This window comes from Podarcis raffonei, chromosome 3 (genome assembly GCF_027172205.1).
Source record: "Podarcis raffonei isolate rPodRaf1 chromosome 3, rPodRaf1.pri, whole genome shotgun sequence".
Taxonomy (NCBI): Eukaryota; Metazoa; Chordata; class Lepidosauria; order Squamata; family Lacertidae; genus Podarcis; species Podarcis raffonei.
The window spans coordinates 21,058,742-21,082,872 of record NC_070604.1 but is presented as its reverse complement, the minus strand read 5'-3'; the positions used below and the strand labels follow the sequence as shown (position 1 = coordinate 21,082,872).

General features: G+C 41.5%; 1 protein-coding gene across 19 annotated transcripts in view; it reads right to left on the bottom strand.

Moving 5' to 3' along the window:
• The window catches only part of MYT1L (myelin transcription factor 1 like), a 284,247-nt gene that overhangs the window by 63,275 nt on the left and 196,841 nt on the right, over positions 1-24,131 (bottom strand). For 11 of the 19 annotated variants that reach the window (XM_053380764.1, XM_053380763.1, XM_053380761.1 and 8 more), the window contains 2 exons: positions 8,285-9,259; positions 1,882-2,016 (listed from right to left, as the gene is read on the bottom strand). The exons of 2 other annotated variants lie outside the window; for them this stretch is intronic. In XM_053380764.1, the coding sequence (XP_053236739.1) occupies positions 1,882-2,016; positions 8,285-9,259 (1,110 nt within the window). The remainder of the gene's footprint in view (positions 1-1,881; positions 2,017-8,284; positions 9,260-24,131) is intronic. 6 more of the 19 variants (XM_053380766.1, XM_053380772.1, XM_053380769.1 and 3 more) reach the window with 3 other exon arrangements.

Sequence of the window (24,131 nt, the reverse complement as noted above, 5' to 3'; positions counted from 1 at the left end):
ATTGTTTTAATGGAAAAGTGGGGTGTAGCTATTAAATCAAATACAGTGGTACCTTGGCTTTAGAACTTAATTCGTTCCGGGAGTTTGTTCGACTCCCGAAACCGTTTGAAAACCAAGGCGCGGCTTCCAATTGGCTGCAGGAGCTTCATGCACTCAATCAGAAGCCGTGGAAGCCACGTCGGACGTCTGGCTTCTGAAAAATGTTTGCAAACTGGAACACTCGCTTCCAGGTTTGCGGCATTCAGGATCCAATTTGTTCGACAACTAAGCTGTTCGGGAACCAATGAATCAAATCTACATGTAGCCCAGCTTTTAGAAAGCCACCATCTTGCAAAGACTGGATAGCAAAGTTGGTAAGAACAGAGTGCTGGTGCTGACAAGTGTGATGCTGATAAAGCGTGTTCTCCTTCATGGAGAGCACGTGTTGCGGTGGGGTCTTCCAAGACATCCCACTGTTGCTGGGCGAGTAAAGGTAGTTGGCCACCATTGCGATTGGGTTCCTCTTGTCATTGGGGAGAATTTGATGTTGCCATTTTTTTATTGATAGCCAAGAAGTTTTATATTCCCTGTGTGCAGCGTTGAGCTTCCTCTTTTCGCTGCGTGCATTGGATTAGCTGCCCTCCCTCCCTATATTTAGGGTTGTTAGGGGCATGGATTGGCTGTGCCTGCCCCTCCAATGCTGCTGCTGCTGCAAGGGTATTCCATTAAAGGAGCCCAGGGGCTTGCCATGCTTTTGTCCAAACCCCTGTCAAGGGGCTAGGGCCACGCAAGAGCCCCTGGGAGCATTTGGGGAGAGGTGAGGGCATGGTTCCCAGCTCCATCTTTCTCCCCAAAATTTTTTCCCTTTCTGACTTTCGTGGGCATGCAAATGTCAGTCTGTCCCTGTGCGGGGTCAGATAGTCGCAGCCAATGCCTAAGCAACCACTCACATTTTTTGTCTTTTAATAAAGTTGTGGCCAAAATTATGCCAAAAACCTTAAACAAAAATTCCGTGTGAATTGTGTTTTATTGGGGTAGCTTGGGGACCTCGACACGCAACACCCGGCTGCAGGTTTGATCTCTGGGACAGCTGCTTATTCCTGCATTGCATGAGGTTGGCCTGGGTGATCCTCAGGGTCCCTTTCCAACTCCTTAATTCTATGATTCTATGATTGGAAGCCTTGTTTTTGTAATGTTTGAAGCCTCCCACAAAATCTGAGAATCAGTTTAGTATATTCTTCTTAGCAGGTGGGTGGATGAGTTCTGACAATCTCAGACAATTATGGCACCTGTTTTTTTTTTTTTTTACATATTTCTTCTCCCTTCATACCTCTTATACAATTGCAGCATTTTTGCACTAACATCCATGCAGAGCTGTATTATTGCAAGTCAACCACAATTCTAAAGGTCAAATATTTGAATTAATTGCTTGAATAATTATGTATATATATAAAAATTTTAAAATGAATCCAATTGCCTATTTTCAAAGTGGAAGGAACATCGGCTCCTTTATTTGAACACGAGAGACTCTATTCAAGAGATGGCTATAATTACTCAGAATTAAAAGCAGTACTGTTTTGTTTTTTTCTGGCGGGGAGGGGGGGAATACCTGCGGCATAGAGAAAAACAACAGTTTGCAAATATCCTAATTCTATCAGAATAAAAAGAATACAGCTTTAAAACATCTTTCTTCAAGCATAAAGGTTAGTATAGATGTGAACATGATGAAATAAAGGAAAAAAATGCAAATATAACAGAAAAACAGTTTGCTAAATTGAGACATATCATACTGGAAAAATGGGACAGAGAAAAAAAGAGAAGGGAAAAAAAGTTTCTTAATGCATGCTAGAAAAATTTGTGTGGAGTTTTATCCCCAGTTTCCATGAAACAATGTGGACTTACTTTCTGGAGGGACCCTATCTTTGTGTGGGCATCCTGACAAACTGCGGTGATGGGGGTAAAGCCCCGTTACATGGCCAGTTCCATCACACCCAGGGGTAGGACATTTGCTTTCTTTCTTTTCTGTTCTTGAGGGATCTATAATTTACAACAAATGTGTCAAGTGAATGATGTTTTTCCTTTTCAGATTTCCAAATGGACGAAGGTTCACTTAATGAATTCAGTTACTCTTTGGAAAATGTTCTCAAAGAACACTGGAAGAAAACACATCTACGACTGAAAACATTTTTATCTCCTGCTTCCTTCTTCTGTACCGTAGGCTCCTATGATCACAGCTGTCCTCCATTCATGGAGGGTAAATGGTGGTGACTTTCTTCCAGCAAAGCCACACACCACTGTCAACATAACTTCTGTCAAGCATTAGCTATAAGTTGGCTCTGTTTTGAATTTGTTTTAAAAACTATTTTCCTCATTATATATTGAAGTCTAGAGATCTACTGCGGGAGAAATTCAGAGTACTGATGATAGTGGACCCAGCTCCTTGCCAAAATTCTTCAAAGATGCAATGCAAATTAATTCTTTTTCAATGGCATGCTAAAACAGACAACACTGTTTCTCAAAAGTTTGCTACAGAATATAAGAACTTACAGAAAAGGATGTTTCTTTCCACTGAACATTAACTACAAGTTTTGTTTTTTTAAAAAGTTAAGACTTGCTTTTAAATTGTCCCGTGAAAGACACCACATATTTAGAACACTTAGATATTCATAACATTCATAATGAAGTGTTGCATCACATTTTGCTGTTTTCGTAATAACCTATGAAAATTATTTTTCTTATTACGCTTATGTGTGTGTTTGCAGAGAATGTTGTGGAATTACTGCTGAAATTGGAATTAAAACTGGACCCCCAATAGCATTCTTTTACTGAATGCATGGGGGGGGGGGTTGTACTAAAATACCCCTGCTCTTTCCATTTACACAATCCATTATCCTAGGCTAATTATCTCCCAAGCTAATTTCAACTTCTGATTTGTATCCATATTCTAGGGCAGGGGCAAGCAGCTCTTTTGATGTCACTGGACTTTAACCCCGATCAGTGTCAGCCAGCACAGCCCATGGTCAGCGATGTTGGGAGTTGGTACCCAACTCTTTCTTGAGGGCACCATGTTGGCTCTCCCTGTTCTAAGGAATCTGGCAGAGCATCAATACTAACTAGAGTGATAGGAGAGGGAGGCAGGTAAGAATAGTAATGTACGTGTCATGATTCCTTGAAATAGCCATTCTCACCCTCAACCTCCTTGCCCCACTGGTTTTCTTCTTTCAGATCCCCTTCTCCCCACCTCCTGCTATAGGTTAGCTTCAGTAGCAATGCTAAAGTTCTTCTTGCAGTGCTGCAACAGCCCTGTGCTGTTGAGTGCCATGAAAAGTAATTTGGTTTTCATTTGTCTCAGCCTATAGAGGCAGGTACTGGGAATGATGGGTGGAAGATACAACCAAAAGGGAAAGGGAGACGGACTGGACATAGACTGGACATAAGACACAGGAAGCTGTCTTATATGAAGCCAGGCCATTGGTCCATCTAGTCTGTCTACACTGGCTGGCAACATCTCTCCAGGACTTCAGACCAGGGACATTTCCAGTCCTACCTGGAAAGACCAGGGATTGAGCCTGGGACCTTCTGTGTGTAAAAGTGTGTAAAAAAAGATGCTGTACTACCTCTCTTTCATTTCTGATGCTGGACCCCACCCAAAAGGGGGGTCCTGTTCACTCTTTTTCTGTCTTTCCCCTCTGACAACCATTAAAGGGAGAAATAGTAAGCATGTATGAAGGAGGAGAACCGTCTCCACCACTTCAAATCATAGAAGAAAATTGCCTGTGACCTTCCTTGGTTATGCCTGTGTGAATCAGAGGCTAAAGTCAGCCGTAAGAGAATTGGCAATGCCTAAAAAGATAGGGGGATGATCCTAAAATAAATGATTGTGTAAATATCAGGGCTATCATCTCAGCACCGTTTTCCAATTTGTGTGGCAGCAAAGCCATGTGTACAGAAACAGGCAGCTAGAGCTAATCCTATCTCCCTAACAAATACAGCAATTCACTTTTTTTTTGAACTCACATATTAAAAAAACCAACATGTCTTACACCTAAAATGTTAGGTGCAAAGCCACTTTCAGAGTTCAGCAGTACACAGTAAAGTTTACATGATTCAGGATAGTTGGGCGAAAGGACCCCTGTGAATTCTGATCAGAAGCTCCAGATCAGAACATCATCCTTTTATACTGTTGCAATGTTTTAAATACAGTACTAGGAATAATTCATATCTGGTATCAAACAAATGCAGCCAGTATTGCTCATAAGATTCTGTCAACCAAACTCAACCATTTTAGAATTCATCCTTTTAAAGCAATGTTTTCATTTTTTTAAAAACCCCCAAACATTTATCTATCAGTGCTGTGTGTTAGAACCTGGCATTATGACTCCCTTTGCTCCAGGAAGGACATTAATTCCCTTCAGAATGTTGTTATTCAACTGTCTCAAACCTCATAGGTCTCAATTCAAATCAAACATTATTTTTGTCAGCTCAAAGTTTGGAGAAATTAAGGTGCTTGCCTTTTAGTATTTAAAGCACAGGTTAAAGCAAGAGATTGTATTCCAGGACTGGGGTTTCTAATTAGTGCTGGTTACTGATATATTATACACTGATTCGCAACTCAAGCCAATGCACAGGAAACTCTGGGTTATTTGGCCTCTGCTATATATTTGAGCATTGATTTTTCTGCCAACTCACAGAATAAAAGTGAGAAGCATATGCAGGAATTTAGCGTGCCACTCCAGGAAAGCTTTATACTGGTGTGCAAACAGTCTGCTTTTGCTCACAGCAGCAGTTTCCCATGACTGGCCTGCCTTGATGGGAGCCAGTGCACATGCAACTTAAAGTGGCCAGTTTCATGTGCAAGGGCACATGCTTCCACACCTTGTGGTAGATGTGGCATATCAGAGGGTTGGACCAGCTGACCTTGGAGGGAGCGTCGCTTCCAATTCAAGGATTCTATAATGCAGCGTGCCAGTCACCTATGGAGGCCCACCAACAGGGTATCAATAATCCTCCTGCTTCTGCCGCTTGCCTAAAAACTTCAAAACACAGGAAGGCTGCCATACATCTGACACACTACATAACATGGCTGGGGAGACTGAATTTGCTTTGGTAGGTCATAAATTGTGCAGGCCTACCCTTAATGGTTTAAATCCATAGGTTGTAGTTTAATTAGATTGGCAGGGCTTCCTGACAGCAGGAAGACCAATATATGCATTGTTAACCTTTCATTTAATAACCCCCTGCCAAAAATAAAACAAAATTATAAAGCAACACAAATACTAAAACGCCCCATATTGGTGACTATGTCTGTGGCAGATTATTCAGCCCAAGGAAACAGAAAGAAATTAGTATTGGAGCTGGGAATAGAACTCATCAATGTCTTTCTCTATGTCTCTGAAGTTATGTTACCTCTTGACAGCCATACCATTCATTTGCATACATAAAGCTTTATGGAACTCTTTACATAAAGCACTCTGATATGTTATATTGTGGTCCAAAGAATCCAGCCAATAAGAGCACTGGGTGATATCCAATATCAGTCAAACTCAGAGCTGACCCATTGAATTCAATGGGCCTACTTTTAGTATGATTTAGTTGACTATCTCTCAAGAGTATTTTGGTTATTTCTATTTCATATGACAATAATCAAGTGCAACAAGGTACAGTTGACCCAAAAGAGTATAAATCTTCACATCTTAGTTAATTAGATAATAAATGAGGGGGGCATCACTAAGATCAATGAATATTACTGAATTATTGCTACCCATGGGGCTGAACCATACAGTATTCACATCTTAATTTGAAACTCATAAAAACAATGTTTTAACTGTATTACTAATGAGTAGTGTATTTCAAGTATAATGCTGGAAACAAGTTAGGCTGAGTGAATCAGAAATGTGGGGCAGGGTCCCTTTGTTTCTAGGTGACTGTTATGGAGCTTTACTATCAAAATGGTTATTTGGTCCAAACAAGGAATGGAAATAGCTTTATCTAGTACTATGTAAGAAAATATTGAAGGAGAACTTAATACTGACACTTGGGTAATTCAATTTAACAACATGACTGCCTCATAAATATTTCCCTACTGCCATAGGGAAAGTTGTTGTTCTCTACCAACTCTTGATACAATTGTCCAGTCAGGACTGCAATATTATCAGATATAATTTTGCAACGGTGAGGTTAGGGACACAAAGACATCCGGATACTTTCTAACATGGAAAAGCATATATCTATAGAAAGGATTGCCTCTCGCAATGTTTTTGGAACCCACCATAGGAAAGCAGTGGAGACACAATTGTTAGGCATTCCTTTTGATGCATCTTCTTCCCTACATTAAAGTGTGTGTATATTCCCTGAGATGTGTACCCCACATCTCCCCCAAGAGGAGACACAGTTGAGGGAATCACCTGTACTTGATGATGAGTGGTGTTAGAAGGACATCGCCTTCATTCATTCGCTTTTAAATTTTTTACAGTAGAGCAAAGAAGGTATATGGTTACTTATTTTATCCTGCTCTTTGAAAAGAATTGAGTCTGGACCCCAAGTTTGAGGTTAATATTGCCTAAACTTTCAACTTTAGATCCAGGTATCGCTTGTGACTCCTGTTAGCATCATTGCTTACATTTACGTTCAAACTCCCAGAGGTACAGAAGCACCTTCTTTTCCCCCTGAGGTGTTAATGTTTAAATGATATTGGGTCTGGTTAAGGGCATATTATAATATATTCTGTAAGATAAGCACATTAATTTTTTTGTAATTTTTACTTGAATGGTTTCTCAACTATTTGCTGATTCGCACAGTGCTTTCTTTTCTTTTTTAAAAACGGACTGTATTTTTTCCTTAATTGCAATAACAGATTAAAATATTGAAGTATATACACATTACTTTATTGTAGCATGTAATGGGATAGTGTGTTTTTCCTTGTCCGTAAAAATAAGCATTCTGGACCAATTTGAGATATTAATTTGCCTGGACAAGCATAATGTGCATAGCATGCCAGAAGCGATTTCCATAATTGCGGCAACCATGGTGAAACTGTTTGCCAGTCATACGAATTGATGCTGGCCACATCCATGATTTCATTGCCCATACATTACACTTGTTCATACAAGTGTGTGCCCCACAGTAGTTTGCATGTACAGAAAAATGTATTGGGCGAACTGCCTCAAACGCAGTCAATAACTCAGGTGTTAGTGTATGACAGTGGCTCAAAACTGGATTGCAAGAAAGCTTCATGCTTTCATCATACTTATGTAGCTTATATATATATGGGTCTTTTATTTGTCTTTGCTTAAGGAAAGAAAAAGTCTCCTGTGCAGATATATTGAAAATAATGTTTTAATATCATAATTATACTTTACAGCCCTGTTACCAAGTTCATAATATTTTTTAAAAAACACAGAATAACAATTTAATAAAGTGATGCTCTGGAAATCACAGCATCATCCATAACCATCTAGGTTATTCACACCTCCCTCCAATGATTCAGATTCCTCAACTCCCATTAAAGTTAATGGGAGTGAAAAGTATTCTGCTGTTGGGAAACTTTACAAGAATGCAGACTCATAAAAATAGCATGTTGATATTTACATTGTATATACCTAGACATAATACATGGTTAGGGTAATTGTTTATGTTTTGTCTTTTTTGGTCTTATATATTGGATAATTGTTATGGTAGCACCTTAGCTATTTCCACAAAGGCATGAAACCAGTGGAGTGGAATGCATATAAGAAAGAAATTGCTATTGATCTCAGCCCAGGCCAAAGCATGCCTTGCATAGCAAATGATTTCCATTACCTTACTATTAAAGATAATTAATGTGCAGTCATTGCCCCTATCTCATGTTATCGGTCACTCAGATACTATTCAATTTCTATCAAGCAACTCTACATTTTATATGGGAGAGGGTTCATCAATAACCACCATCTGGTTATAATTTTATAAATCAAGATGCCCCACACAGTCCAGTCTATAAAAATATGCATTTCCCAGCTAATTGGCTGTCTTGCACAAAATCTTAACGTATAAGTCAATTCATGCAAGATGTATTTGCCTTTAGTTTTAAAATCATAAAATATATTCAGCATTTCTGGACAACCTTCTCTCTTTTAACATGATCTCTTATTCCCTTTGCTTCTCCTGGCATGACGTAATGTTCTACCTAAAGACACAGAGCATTACTTTTGAACTACTTGTGCTTCTAGAATTATTTTTTGAGTGCAAAAAAACACATTCAGGTGCATGGCTTGTTAAGATTCACCCCATAGTTCATCATAATACAACATACATTAGATAGAAATATTACCTTTACCATAATATGGCTTTTTGACATGGCCGTCACTGGACTTAGACTTCCTGTCGTCTCCAGAAAGCTGTCTTGGAGACTGCTCCTCATAGGATCTCATATTATCCCTCCTTCCAGCTTCCATTGCCATTTTTTCCCTCATGGCTTTTGCTCTTTCTGTTTCTAAAGCAATCGCTTTCTCAAGCAGCGTTAAGTTTCCTTTTGTCATATCAAATACCTCCTCCGACCTATCTGAAGTTACAGAGGCGGTGTCGTCATCTCTTTCGTGACACCCGTCCTCTTTTGCACAGCTAGAAAAAGTTCTAGATCTGGGGCTCAACTGTTCTTCAAGCCTCATTAAGTTCATCATATCAGAATAATTCCTATCAGATGTCCTTCCTTGGAAATCTTCTTCTTGCCGGGCATGTTGGCGAGAATTCATGTTTTGCTGTTGATTCCTTTCCTGCGGGTTTGTCTCGCTGAGTTTCCTGGCCAAATCAAAACATTGGTTCCTCAAACATTCCAGGCTGCTGAGACATACTTCTTCATCGCTCTCTTCCACCATTTTTTCTGTAAGCCCATTGTTGGTAGGCTTCCCCAACATCCCATAGTTCATATTCCTGTTTTCTTGCTGAGACATACTGTCTGCATAATTTCTGTCATTAACGTTTTCTGAAAGCACTACACCATGTCCTTGTGCTAACAATTTCAGCGAGTCCACAGTTTCCCTAACAACGTCACTGTCTAAATCTAAACTCAGCTCACTCTTACGACCAACATTTTCATTTTTGTCGCTATCGTCTTCCAGGCTATTAGATGTATTGCTATTCATTTCTGATTCTGTCCTGGCTCTGTACGCTGCATCCTCTGCAATTTTGCCAAGATTTAACAATGACTTCGCCACCAGTTCATCGTAATTATCATACTCATCATTATTGTTATCATCTTTTTCTGTGTCTTGCATTCGAGTATTGTGACAATTCATTTGATGGTCTTCTGCATAGGAGAAAAAAAAAGAACAAAGAAAGAAAGAGAAATGGAAAAGGAAAGGGAAAAAAGTGGCTAGAACTGGAACTGTTTTTGCAGTGCCATGGACAGAACACAAACCGTCTATCAATCATACTTTAGCATACAGTGGCTCATAAGCACTAAGAAAACCATATTAATTTAATTTTAGGTTACAGGATTAAGAAAACTGATGGTTCTTATGGAGAAAAGGACACTTATACCTTTGCTAATTTCTTAGTGAAGCATTAAGGGGGTTAGAAAACATATTTTCTTACCAATTTTTTTTTATTTGACATTATAATCTCAAATGGTTTTTAAACTTTTATTTTGATCTTTTCTTTCTAATTTGCTTTTTGAAAACAGTTGGATTATTTGTGCTAGTTTACTTGTGTGTGTTCTTTCCAAATATCCCCAATCCTATTGTTCAGCAGTTAACACTTGGGGATACACACACACACATGCACACACACACACACACCTAAAAGGTTATTCATTTAAGCTCCACAACACTAACATATATTATTATATTATATTATATTATATTATATTATATTATATTATATTATATTATATTATAATGTAATCACATTTTCCGAGAGGATCAAAAGACATGGGGCTCTTGGGGAAATATGTTGTAGTCAGATGTTTCAATTAATAATTATAGACTGCATATCTCCAGCATATAATTTTAAAAATACAAGTACATAAAGGCATATGCATGCACTCTCAGAAAGCATTTTGTTTGTCCAAACAAAGCAGGCAAAAACCTTAACACAATCTTTCACAAAAGAATATTTGCTAAATACCAGTAAGTGCTTATTAACCTATGTGCTACATTATCACAGGTAGACATTTTGTTGATATTTCTGTTCTTATAATGGTTCCATAACAAATAGATTCATTTATCCTGTAATGCCTGTTGGAACTGTTGAAATGAATGGTAGCTATCCATTACACGAATAATATTGTTCATCTATATATGAAAGCCATTCTTCAGCAACCCTTAACGATCTGCCAATCAAGCAGAAACAACAACCAGGTTGGGACGACGCAGGATGGAACAACCTAGATTCTCAGTAGCTGGGGTCACAAAGTGGAGGAAGCAGCTTTATTTCCTTTCCCTTACACACACACCCCCCATGAATGAATACGCCCTTCTCCCCTGGCCATATATGTGAATGACTTCTCTTCCCTTCCATAAGCAAAAGCTGAGCCATTAAAGATAACATTGTGGTTGTTGGATATAAGCCTTAATGCCTCCGGTCAGCAGAGGGCAGTGTTGAAATATACATTGTGGTTTCCAGCCATTCCCACCACCCGAGGCAGCCATGAAACTAGTTTCCACCATGTAGGCTTAGAATCCAAAGCCATCCTTGTAAATATGAAAAAACTGTAAGGACCTCTGTATGGTTTACCTTTTAAAGCAACACTAGTGATGTGTGAATGGGGGAAAAGAGGGGGTGGATCTGGGTAGCTCCAGATTCCAAGCTTTTTAACTCTGCTCAAAACTACCAAAAGAAACCCCACCATGTTTTAATTTTAGAACTCACTTTTGCCTCCACCTGCCACTGTGGTGCTTGTCCTCAATAACAAAGATTCCACAGAGGACTGCACCATGTAAGATACACTGCACACCCAAGAGAAACCTTGCAATGTACACAAGTCCTCCATCCACATATATCCCAAATGCCATCCCATTTGTTTCAATCGCACTCAGAAAGGAATTCCCAGCTACCGTATTTTTCGCTCTATAAGACGCACCAGACCACAAGACGCACCTACAAAACAAGAAAAAAAATATTCTGAATCTCAGAAGCCAGAACAGCAAGAGGGATCGCTGTGCAGTGAAAGCAGCGATCCCTCTTGCTGTTCTGGCTTCTGTGATAGCTGCGCAGCCTGCATTCGCTCCATAAGATGCACACACATTTCCCCTTTTCAGGAGGGAAAAAGTAAGTCTAATAGAACAAAAAATACGGTAATTTATTTTTATGGCAGTATTCTTCAGTTTTTACCACGGGTGCTTGCCCTTACCTTTGTGCCAGAGGTCAAACTAAAAATTACTAAAAGAATTGAAGCAATTATTCAATTCTTTTGAATAATTGAGATTTTTCAGAGGCTTAGTTCATAGTAGTCCAGTCCTGCAAACTGGAGAAGCCAATCAACGTGTGGGAAAAGTTTTTGAACTGCAGTTTTCCAGCAGGCCCAAGAAATGTACAAGCTGCATGTTAGTGATGTGAATCACATCTGACAGGGCTCTGATCATCCTTTCATTAGGCAAAGGGAGAAACAGGCTCCATCCTTGTATGCAGATATGTCCTGCATTTAGTGTATTGGGCAAATGCAAGTAAGGATCTTGCAGCACATGCATACTACCGAAGGTGTAATCACTGGCAGCCTCTTCAGCAAAGAATGGTTAACAGCCAAGCTACACTCCTTTCCCCCACAAAGTACAGTTGACTTAAGGTCATTGCAAACAGTACAATCACTGAAATGCACATACACCAAAGAACAAAACCACCCTAACTATCCTTCTAGAAAAATGTGTATTATCTCTTTGAAGTGCCCATTTCTTCCGTTCCATAGACTCCTCAGAATTGGGACCCTGCAACTTGAGGTATCTGTGGAATCATGCTACATGCCACAAGTGTGTTGACGTTGGAACATATCTTGCTTCAATTTTTCTTAATCACTTTTCAATAATCATAAAATCAGATTGTTCCATAGACATAATAGTCAAGAGTCCTGATCTGCAGGGATAGCCTTTATGAAGGGAAAAAGAAAACTGAGATAGTTGTGAATTGTGGTGAAATACTGCATGGAGAATATGGCATGAGAAATGCCTAGTTATGAACTCATGCAATGAGCTGAGGCAGTAAGGAGTATTTGCTGTTAGAGGAGAGCCATGCACAAGCCATGCACAAAGTAGCAATGGGTTGACTATGACAATGACCGAATTAGGTACAGGTTTTCTGAAATGATGGTAAGGGACAATACCTCTTCAGGCATTTGTACACAGCATTAAGGGCTCACCCACACTTCTGCTTGCCCTGTGCCTAGAAAGCACGGGTCTGAGTGGTTTCCCGCTTGACCCACACTTTCTAGGCATGGGTCCAAGCGATTTTCTCCTTGCTCCACCTCTTCCCCAGGGAAAACCCACTCTTTCACTCTAAATCAGAGCAAACAAACATCAATCTACTGGTGTATAAACATAATCTGCAGGGTATAGATGTAAAAATAAGTAAATAAATGAGTTGGAGGGCAAAAGTAGGAGGTGCATTTGTGTAGGCTTCCCAGGCATTCTAGAACCATGGTAAGTCGGGGTTCAAAGCACAGCACACATATTGGAAGATGCCACATTTTCCTCGATTGCTTTTCGGTGTTTCTTCTTATTCTGAAACATATGTCAGTGTTTCAGGGATTCTGATGAAGAATGCAACTATAATTTAGTATTGGTAGCTGCCATGATCCTCACAGACAAAGGCTCCAAAAGCTTCTCATAATGGAACATGCATCTGGGTCAGTTTGTGGAGGAGCTTTCTAACATCATGGTGGGAAACAAATCATTATGATGGCTTTTTAAAGTTAGACTAAAATGGCAGGGGCAGGGTGGGGGTGGGAAACCTGTCGTCTTCCATATGTTGTTTGATTCCAACTCCCATTGGCTCCAGGGATGTTCCAATAGCAACTGAAGGGGCACAGGTCCCCCAACTTCGACTTAAATAATGCAACCATCATCTTTCTGGTGCAAACAGCAGGCAGTGCAACAGCAGACCAAAGAAGAAATGAAAGATCTACTCACATAATGGTTTTTCCAATATCTACTATGGCAAGTATATTCTGCACAGGTAAATAGGGATTTTTCCTTCATAGAGAGTGAGTGCAAAAAGCCTCTGGCCACAATATGTGTTGATTTTGGGCTCTTTTGTGCATAGGTCAGACATCCATGTCTCATTATACAGCATTTTGCTTCTCTATCATTGATCTATTGCCCATATGAAATTAACTGCACTCTCCCTCTTACACACACAATCTACTTTAGAATACTTGGAAAATTTGTAGTCATTTCAAAACTCTTGGAAGCACTGCTGTCATCGTCCCTAACTATGCCAGCATTAAAGGTTTCACCCATGCATCCCGCATCATCTCTCTCCCCTATCAAACCGCATCCTTCTTTTTTAGATATCCTGCCACCTCTCTTCCTCTCAATTTGAAATGCTTCTGTTAAAATCAATTTCTTCTCTGGGAGGCGCCTCTGCTTAAATCTCTGCACTGTCTCTTTGTGTCACTTTCATGAACTTCAAGCACCTCCTGATCCTTACATTTAAGGCTCTCCACTTCTTTGGCCTTGACGCTTCTCTCATCTCTCCATACCCCCTTTCTTGCTGTCTCTGTTCTGTGCAAACTGATCCGCTATCACTCTCTTTGATTCTCTCTACCTGTCTTTGCCTTTGTGCCATCACCCATGCTGTTCCATGTGCTTTGGACAACCTTCGTTTATCCTGACAAGCCAACACTTTCTTCTCTGCAGATTCCCTCCTTAAAAACCACTTCTCCCTCAAAGACGTTTCTTAAACACACAGTTGCCTGCAGCCATGTTATATCCCCCAGAACCTGGTCCTATACTCCTTTAGCAAGTCTTGATTTTTTTTCCCATTCACCTGGCCACCTCAAGTGTAGAGCAGAGGTACAGAATTCAAAAAACTGACAGCGGTTTCTACTCAAGAGTATGTGTCACATTTTAGCCCATTCTATTATCCGCCTTTTTTCTTTCTGCTTCCTTTGCAGCACATTTGTCTTGGCACTCCCATCTTCATTAACTCTTCTCCTTTCTCTCTCTCCATCTCATAGCACTCTCTACTCTCTCGTAGGATTGCCAGGACAAAAACACAAAAAAATTGTGATTTTTCGATTGACTTGACTAACATCCAGGACAAAGCAGCCCTTCTCTCCAGTCCCTCTCTCCTGGATGTATGGCAGCCCTTCTCTCTTTATCTGAATTTTGTATATTTGCACAACCATTACTTTCAGTTTCCCTCTTTCCTCAACTCGTGTGCTTCTTTTCACCCTCTTTTCTCTCCCCCCCTTAACATATCATTTCCCTCTCCCCCTCATATTTAGCACCACCACAGAAAGGAATATGTTGGTTGGCCCAATTCAGAAGGTTTCAGAGGTGGCATTGCCTTACAAAACTTACAGATTTGAGGCTTAATACAGGGCTAAATATAAGTGTCCCATGAACAGCATATTACCAGAAGAGTAAACTATGTATTCTATTTTTTAAAAGAAAGGTTCCAACCCATATGCGTGCAGGGATAAACTCAAAATTATATATTTTCCACCCAATCCCAGGTTGTAATTTTTAAGCGTTGACTTACTTCTGGGGTAAGCAACTTTAGATATACAGGCATATGTCTCCTAAAAGGTAAAGGTAAAGGGACCCCTGACCATTAGGTCCAATCGTGGCTGACTCTGGGGTTGTGACGCTCATCTCGCTTTATTGGCCGAGGGAGCCGGCGTACACCTTCCAGGTTATGTAGCCAGCATGACTAAGCCGCTTCTGGTGAACCAGAGCAGCGCATGGAAACGCCATTTACCTTCCCACTGGAGCGGTACCTATTTATGTACTTGCACTTTGACGTGCTTTCGAACTGCTAGGTTGGCAGGAGCAGGGACCCAGCAACGGGAGTTCACCCCGTCACAGGGATTTGAACCACCGACCTTCTCATTGGCAAGTTCTAGGCTCTGTGGTTTAACCCACAACGCTACCCACGTCCCACATATGTCTCCTAGGTGTGGTGAATTTTTTTTATTTGTTTCCCGTGTCCCCGATCTGTAACAATGTTGTGCAATGTCACAAATTGTGGTTGCTTACAACTTGCCTTCCATGCACCCACCCTTTTGCTTAGTCATTCAGGACCTTGAAACTGGCTCAGTAGTAGATGGTTTTTGTATGCAGTTTTGCATAATATGTGTTTATTATTTTCACAGGAGAACTGCGCCACAAAATCTGGAGAAGTGCAGGTAGCTGTATTTTGGTTCAAGAACTGAATAATGCAGGTTGATGTACAACATGAATGGAATTAATTTCTCCCCCATCATTACCTCTAGGATAGCTGTGAGTAACTCATGGCCCTTCAGATGTTGAGAGACCCCAACAGCCCACCTGTTATCAAGGGCCATTGGGATAGTAGTTGAGCAAAATCTGGAAGGCCATGGGTTGCCTCTGAACAGCTTGCGACCATCATGAGGGTACCTCAAGGTTAGCTTTCACCCACATGAGCTTGTTTAAACATTAAGAGGCCCTTATTCTCAGTCCAGGGACGCGGGTGGCGCTGTGGTCTAAACCACAGAGCCTAGGACTTGCCGATCAGAAGGTCGGCAGTTCAAATTCCCGTAATGCGGTGAGCTCCCATTGCTCGGTCCCTGCTACTGCCAACCTAGCAGTTCGAAAGCACATCAAAGTGCAAGTAGATAAATAGGTACCGCTCTGGCGGGAAGGTAAACGGCGTTTCCGTGCGCTGCTCTGGTTCGCCAGAAGCGGCTTAGTCATGCTGGCCACATGACCCGGAAGCTGTACACCGGCTCCCTCAGCCAATAAAGCAAGATGAGCGCCGCAATCCCAGAGTTGGTTGCGACTGGACCTAATGGTCAGGGGTATTCTCAGTACATCTCAACAGTTCATTCATCAAGGGAAAATAGTTGTGTTTTGAACAGCATACATGAAGACTGTTCCAAAAAAAAAGTTGCAGACCAGTTAAGGATATTTGTTTTGTTTTTTAAAAATAATTTATATTAAAGATTTCTAGGTGTGGCGAAACTTTGACATGCAGTGTATAATATCTGAATTAGCTTCAGTCCTCTGCCTCATCAAGCATTTCCATTATGTCCGTCCATGCTAAATAGGTTGCCCGCCTCAGTTTAATACAAAGTAATTGATTGTCAGCAGAGTCAAAAAGGTCTATTCATTCATAGATAGTGACTATCTCTAGCACGTCTTCTGTTGATGGTGCTTTATCATCTATAATGCATCCTACTCAAGTCTGTCACAGACCTACAGCATTTGTTATTTATAAGCCCATCACAAGTCATTTGCAAATTAACAGCTGATCTTAAAACCTGTTCAGCTAGCATGTAAGTAGGGAAGATAGTGCACAGCAGCAGCTATGCCCACTTAACATTACCTAACATGATGTTTTGCAGGTACAGCATTGGTATTTATATGCTTGTGACCCGAACAGATATTCCGAAACAAATGTTCAGGATCAATATGCAGACCACATTATAAAGCCAAATCAGTATGCATAGGATACAATCTGGATAAATTAAGTAGGCTTGAATCCTGATGAAATTCATTGGACTCATAGCCCAATACTTCTATTCTATGCATGTTCACTCAGTTACCCTGCTGAATTCAATAAGACTCCCTTCCAAGTAAGCATACGTAGGATTTCACCCTCAAGAATACAGTTAAATGCTTAGGTCTCAATGTAAACTGGGCATATCCAAATTCTTTTGCCCACTGAGCGTATAAGCCAAATGCACTCCCCCCGCAACTGCTGATGATTCACATAAATGCAGCACAAGATTTCTGCCCAATCCTCAACCTGTTTTGCTCATTCTAATATGGTTATACTTGGCTCTATCCTCATTACTTCCAATTTCTTTGTGCTGCAGCATTTGACCTACTTGCTTGCAAACAGAACTAATTCACTCCACTTGAATTTGTTTTCTCTATCCATTTGTGTTTGCTGTTGCACTATGCTTTATGATTTCCTAAAATCAATTTATTAAGCCTGAATGAGATGCTTTATGCAATTCAGGTAAACTGTGGACCATGTTTCGCCTCTACCATATCCTTTCAGTGATGCCTGGTAACTCACCTTGCAGACAGCACACCCTGCAGAGTTCAACCCTCTGTTTAAACAACAGCAGCTGCTGCTGCTGCTGCAGCTTCCAATTGTGATTTTTAAAAGAGTTAATAAGTAGGTGGCTTATTGGTAGGCTTCCTAATACCTTTCCTGCACATGCATTTAAGTTTGTGTACTTCTCATTTGCGCCAAATGGAACAGACAAACTCATGATCAGTAAATACATCATAATCGCTATATCAGTAACATAGCACAACCTGCTTGAATCAATTTACTGTGCATGTGGATGGAATAGTAAATATGCAGATAGGATGGAAATAAAGCAGGGATAGGGAACCTGTGGTTCTCCAGCTGTTCTTGGACTATGACTGCCACCATCCCTGAACAATGACCATGCTGGTTGGGGCTGGTGGCTGTTGGCCTCCAACAACATCTGGAGATCCACAGGTTCTCCATCCCTGAAACTTTGGAGATGTGAAAACGAACTCTTCACTCCCCACTCCAGAGCAAGTATCAGGTCAAGCTGAGAGTGAATTAGGACAATTTTGACTAGAAGTAAGTGTAGGAAAAGTACGGAATTTTAGCCTGAGATGTAGAAAACAGATATGTTTGGCAACTTTAGCAAAAGCGTCAATGCAATAAATCATTATTTCTCAGTAGATTCTGAGGCTTCACAGTTTGAACCATTTCATAAGTTGCAGTAGCCCCGAGCACTAAGTTATCGAGGAAGTTTAATTGCTGGGAGAGGGAGGTGAGTAGGAAAAATATATGCAGGCATCTGACTACGTGGCCTGGCTCTGTCAAGAAGCTCCTCAAGAATGTGACCTTTGGCCAGGAAAATATTGTGTCAGTGTGGAGAGCCTTGTAACAGTGCTAAAAGCACCAGGAGGGGTTGATGCTTTGGGAATTTTCTGTTTCAGGTGCAAAAAATCTTAGTTCTTATGCACCTCAATTTGGGGAGCAGGGGCGAGGGACTTGGGGGTGCAAAATGTCCTGGGCCAGTCCAGATTACAAACTCTACAAGGAATCACTCTTACACAGAACTATCGCTTGGCAGCTTCAATGTGACTGATGCTGTTTGTGAAGCAACCCTTAATCCACAACCTTTAGCCTTATGAACGAAAACAAGCTATTTGTTGCATTAAATATGATCTCATGGCATTAATCCAAAACGTAAAAATGAGATGTCCCAAGGACCTTTCACAAATGAAATAACCAGCAGCTAGATTTTCAGGCACACTTTCCTTCCTTAGTTTGTAAAAGCAACTATTCTGCTAGCCCAAATATGGTCCATTAAACCATGTGCTTTGCAACATGTACCATTTTCTTTACATGGTAGTCAGACACCTGTACTTTACCTGTTATATTTTTACTCTGGCTTCCCACTGTTGAAGACGTGCACATGCCAAAGCAATTACAGAAGTGCTAGTAAATCAAAATGGTCTTGATTACTATTTCTTTTCTTTACTGGTAAATATGATAGCAGCAACAATTCAAGAGTGGAGAACTAATGTTACTAAGAGGAACATGATCTTGGGAAATGTGCTGGTTAATCCACCTGCACAGAAGGGCCTCTTGCCCATTTACACCTCCACCCAACCCAAACAACACCCTCTCACTGGTTCTGTATCAGTAGTACCCAGTACCATTTCCAGATTGATGCCTGCAGTGGGTCTACCTCCCTCACGGACACCAAGGAGAAGGAGCATGGCCAGAAATCTCCAGGGGTCAGTAATGCCTCCTGGAGTTGTCCACTGATGATCATCCCTGACAGCAGACATGGTAGCAGTGAAGGATAAGGCTATTAACATCCATGATGGTTGTGTATGCCTCTGAATGCCAATTGCTGGAGAGCATCAGTAGGGGAAATGCCATGGTGCTCAGGTTCTGCTGATATGCTTCCCAGAGGTATCTGGTTGGCCATTGTGGGACCAGGATTCTGGTCTGATCTAGCAAGGGTCTCCCTATGTCCTCATGGAATAAATCAGCACTGCCCAACATAGGTCAATAAAGCAGTGGTATATGCTGGATGTTGTTGAATAATGTATTCATTGTGCAGACCCCCTTTCTTCTCCCGTTCCTGTCTTCCATTGGCACCCACAAGTAACCACCTTAGCCGCCTCCTTTTCCCTTCATTCAGGCTTTTAAAACTTCCCCCAGTTTGGAAATGGCAAGAAATAGAAAAGAGTTGCTAATCTGTGTCTAAGTAAATGTGCCTAGCGCATGTTGCTTAGGAAGGTGTGTACCTAAGCCCCGTTTCATGCCCAATAAGCACGGGACGTGTTTGCCCGGTGGCACTGTGGCCCATAGATTGCAGCAAAGTGCTGGGCAAGGTTTTGCCTAGTTTCCTCTCTATGCGATGGGCTCATGGGAAAAAGCTGTCCCATGAGCCCTTGCTGTAGAGGGGAGGGGAAGGCCTATATAAGGCTGCTTCCCCTGGAGCTCATAGCCATTTTGCTCTGAGCACTTCCCACCTGCCCACCCTTGGGTTAGAGCAGCCTTTCTCAACCTGTGGGTCCCCAGATGTTGTTGAACTACAACTCCCATCACCTAGCTAGCAAGGCCAGAGCTCAGGGATGATGGAAGTTGTAGTCCAACAACATCTGGGGACCCACAGGTTGAGAACCGCTGGGTTAGAGCCTTCACTGAGCAATTTTGGGTCACTGGTTGACAAGGCCGGAAATAACACCCCCCCAAAACTTATTGGCACTTGGTTTTCCCTCAGTGAAATTATGGCTTTCCTTTGTTAGACGGAAGAGCATTGTTTTGTATGATGGCAGAAATGGCATTGGGCAGGATCAACATAGTATAGGGCAAGCCTAGGCAAACTTGGCCCTCCAGATGTTTTGGGACTACAACTCCCATGATCTCTAGAACAGAACCAGTGGACAGGGATGATGGGAATTGTAGTCCCAAAACATCTGGATGTCCAAGTTTGCCTACGCCTAGTATAGGGGGTCCCCCATAAGGGGCACGAGGGGAGGATGGACCACGGCAAACCCAAGCGTGGGTTCGGTATCTGCCTGGTTGGAATCTGCACCCTGGTTCCCCAGTGAGACCTTTCTTTCTTGCTTGCTTGGCTTGCACCATGGCAAAATTCAACACTGGCCGACTCCCATGGTATAAGTTTGGAGCGATCCAAACCTAGCGGATCCATTTCATCAACATGGGGCTTGTGGAATGATGAACTGATCCTGGGACCCAATGCCATGCCAACCCTTGCCTTGCCTGCTGCTGTTCATAAAGATTTGCCTGATTTTATCCCATCACCGTTGTACAGTCTGGTTATTTTGCTGCTCTCATTGGTCAGATCATCTGCCTGCCTGGGCAAAAACCATATCTTGTGGGGATAACTGGGCAAAACCAGAATGTTTTACTTCATGAGTCTGTGTGACTGGATCTAAATATATAGACACATGGAAGCCCAACTTCCAGAAATGAACATTCATAGGAAGCATTGCCATTTTTATTTTTTTAAAAATAACTCAAATATTTTGCTGCGGAGGGGGAACTGAAATTTTGCTTTGACATACTATATTATAGGCTCTATAGTGATGTCCTACTTTTTCCTGGACCAGCTTCCCAGACTTTAGTGAAACTACTCTGAACTAATCAGTTTTTGGAATCACAACTAGGCAGTCTTACTTCTGTCTCTCTGTTGCATTTGCATTTCAATTCCTTCCCTGCCTCTCATCCTCACCTTTAAGACTTTTCACCTTTCCCATCATGCCTTGACAAGGGTTTCTTTAGGGACCAAGCTGCGTCTTCACAAAGATTTTATGGAATCCCAATTCAAAATACCCTGCCAATTTCAAATATCTTACTATCTGCAGCAATGGCAGAAAGTAGCAACCATTTTTTCTGTGTACAGTTAATATAAACATATTCAGTTTGCAGCTGAGGCAGGCCTATTAATTCAGAAATATTTTAATAGCCAAGGACACCAAAGCCAGCTTGAGCTCTGTGACCCTTCCAATAGTCCCCTCTAATTACCACTTTGTCTCCTTAAAGTAGTTTCCTTGCTAGTAATAGGCTTCTCTGTCTTTCTCTGACTGCAGCGGCTAGATGCCTGGCTGGCTAATTCTGGCTTCGGCAAAGGATGCTCATGACTGTAATCTGAATTAATTCTTTCAGGCAGATGTATATTTTAAGATACAAAAGCACCGAGTCTAGAGGTACAGGCAATAGATAAACATAATGTTGTGAAGAAGTCATGGCAAGACTGTTTGGTGAGAATTATTTCATGCTCTCTGGCAATTTTTGTTTCAAAGCTATGACGCCCTTTATGTCTGGCCTGCTATTGTTTTTGACCACTTAGTGAAACTCCACATACTGAAATTCTAGAAGGAAAAATAATCTCTTTCCCTCCAAGCCAACTACCTTGGCACAATCAAAGGTCTCCAAAAGAGAGACTGGTTATCTGGAAATCTTTCTGGAGCACAGGTAAGCAAGATGTGGGTAAAACACCTGTAAATTGATACTAAAAAGGAAAGGAGCTTCTGATGGCCCAGGTAAGAATTTTATACTCTTCAAAAACTGCTTCTGCCTTTTCCTGAATTCCCTGAGCTGGTTACGGATAGTTTTGAAATGCCTCATATTTTGGAAACCCACTGCTTCTGAACAAAGTTCAAATTTCATAAATCAAATTAGGTGGACCTAGGTTAAACAGACAATTTATATTTGTGTAGTTTATTCAGTAGCAGGATTTGACAGCAAAGTTATGAATCTCGGGTGTGCAGTAGGATTAAAAGTATTCTTGTACTAAAAATTTTACTGTTATGTCCCCAAGATGAAGCTATCATGGGTAAGATCACTTCAGATACCCATGAACTGTGTTGCAACACTCTTTTACCAGTGGTGGACCTGGGTACTGTGGCACCCTGTAAGAGGCCAATATTTGGCGCTCCAAAGATGGGTAAGGAGGCGTCTGGCTTTGGAATGGAGGCATAAGACTCTGGCAGGGTCCCAGATGCCTCCCACTTCCTCCCCAAAGGTGGGAAGATGCTAACTGGGCTTTGGGGAGGAGGCAAGAGGACTCTAGGACCCTGCCAGAGCCCTCACACCTCCTTCCCAAAGCTTTGCTTACCGGGCTTTGAGACAGCACCCTCTCAGAGAAGCACTCAGTGTGTGTGCACCACTTGCACAGCCCCAAATCCTGCTTTTACATACTAATAGTGTTGTATACGGTTTATGTACGAGAGGGGGAGAAACCCCGGAATGTGGCTGAGAAATTCACAGTGTTATTAGGGATGGACGTATAATGTATGTCCCTGACCTTCTCTCTTGCTGCAGGAATAAATAATTTATGGCTTTGCTGCGCTGCCAGAGTATCCGGGGAAGGCCAAATTATGACTGTGTCAACTCTTCCTTCCTTCCTGGCTATTAATGGGAAGAGGGGAATGGACAGAGGATTGGGGATGTTGATGCAATTCCTTTCCATGCTTCCATGATCTGATTCTATGAGGCACATAGACGCTTCTTCTATCCCGGCCCTGCTGCTTAAGGACACAAAGGGAATGTATGGGTAGTTGTTAACATTACTGCACAAAGAAAGAAAGCTACAATACAAAAGTAAGTGTAGTGAAAAACACACACCGTGAACAGAAATAAGTAGGTAATAAAAAGATAAATAAATAAAGATAATTGGCTCTCAAGTAACAAAAGCTTTAGAACAGACTTTTCCTTGTCAAATTTCTGTGGACATTCCAAACGAAGTGTCTCTTGCATGGAATAGAGAGGTATCGCTTACCTAGACCTATATGATACAGGTAACGTTCCCACTGTTAAGGAATCAATTTCCTTTGAAATAAAAAAGAAATTATTTCTGGGTGGGTGTGGGAGTAGTTTTCAACTCAACTAGCTTTTCACTGCTTCTAGTAAAGTTGCTTGGGCTGTGACTCTGAGATTGTTACTGGCATCTATTGCGAAAGAGAACGTATGAACTACCTCTCCCATTTTATTTTATTTTATTTTATTTCCACTTGATGAAGCAGGAAATCCCACTAGGCTACTCCAGCAGGAGCACTTATTGATTATTTGAAGACTTATTGATTACACAAGGGCAGGAAATGGCATTGCAGGTCCTGCGACAAGACTAGCTAGATGCCAACAATTGGGCAGGGAGGGGAAGGAAGTGGGAGAAAGTTCAAATATGTCAGAAAAGGTCCCCAGCTACACAGCTCATTTATAATATGTACCATATTTTTCGCTCTATAAGATGCACCAGACCATAAGATGCACCTAGTTTTTGGAGGAGGAAAACAAGAAAAAAAATATTCTGAATCTCAGAAGCCAGAACAACAAAAGGGATCGCTGCGCAGCGAAAGCAGCGATCCCTCTTGCTGTTCTGGCTTCTGGGATAGCTGCGCAGCCTGCATTCGCTCCATAAGACGCACACACATTTCCCCTTACTTTTTAGGAGGGAAAAGGTGAGTCTTATAGAGCAAAAAATACGGTAAGTTGTGAAATCACCCCAACATTTCTCATGAGCAGATTTAAACAGAACCTTACTATCCGACCAACCACCTTGTGGCAATTTTGTTCCCTTTACATGCTATAATTGGCACTCCACGGTAGACCTAAAAACCCCCAAATCACCTTACTAATCATTCCTTGACAATTAGGAGATAAGGACAGTGGTGTTTGTTGGCTTGTGCCATTACACCGCTTATATAGAGCACTTGAATTTTAAAGCACTTCTTACAATCTTTACAAGAGCCCTGTAAGGTAGGCCAGTGCTACTACCCTCATACTGCAGACTCTGAAGCAAGGGCTGAGAGAAAGTAAATGCAGGCTCATCACGGAGATGAACTTCAAACTGAGTGATTCTTGATTCATGCCTGAGCAGCGACTTTCTTACTTCCTTTGAGTGGAAGGGAGGTCACTCTGAGGGCGGATTTAAGGATTGTAGGCCAAGTTCTCCCCCACACCCTCCACAATGGATTGCTTTTCAGTTCTGTTCTTAGGACCAACACTCATTCGTGATGTGGAGA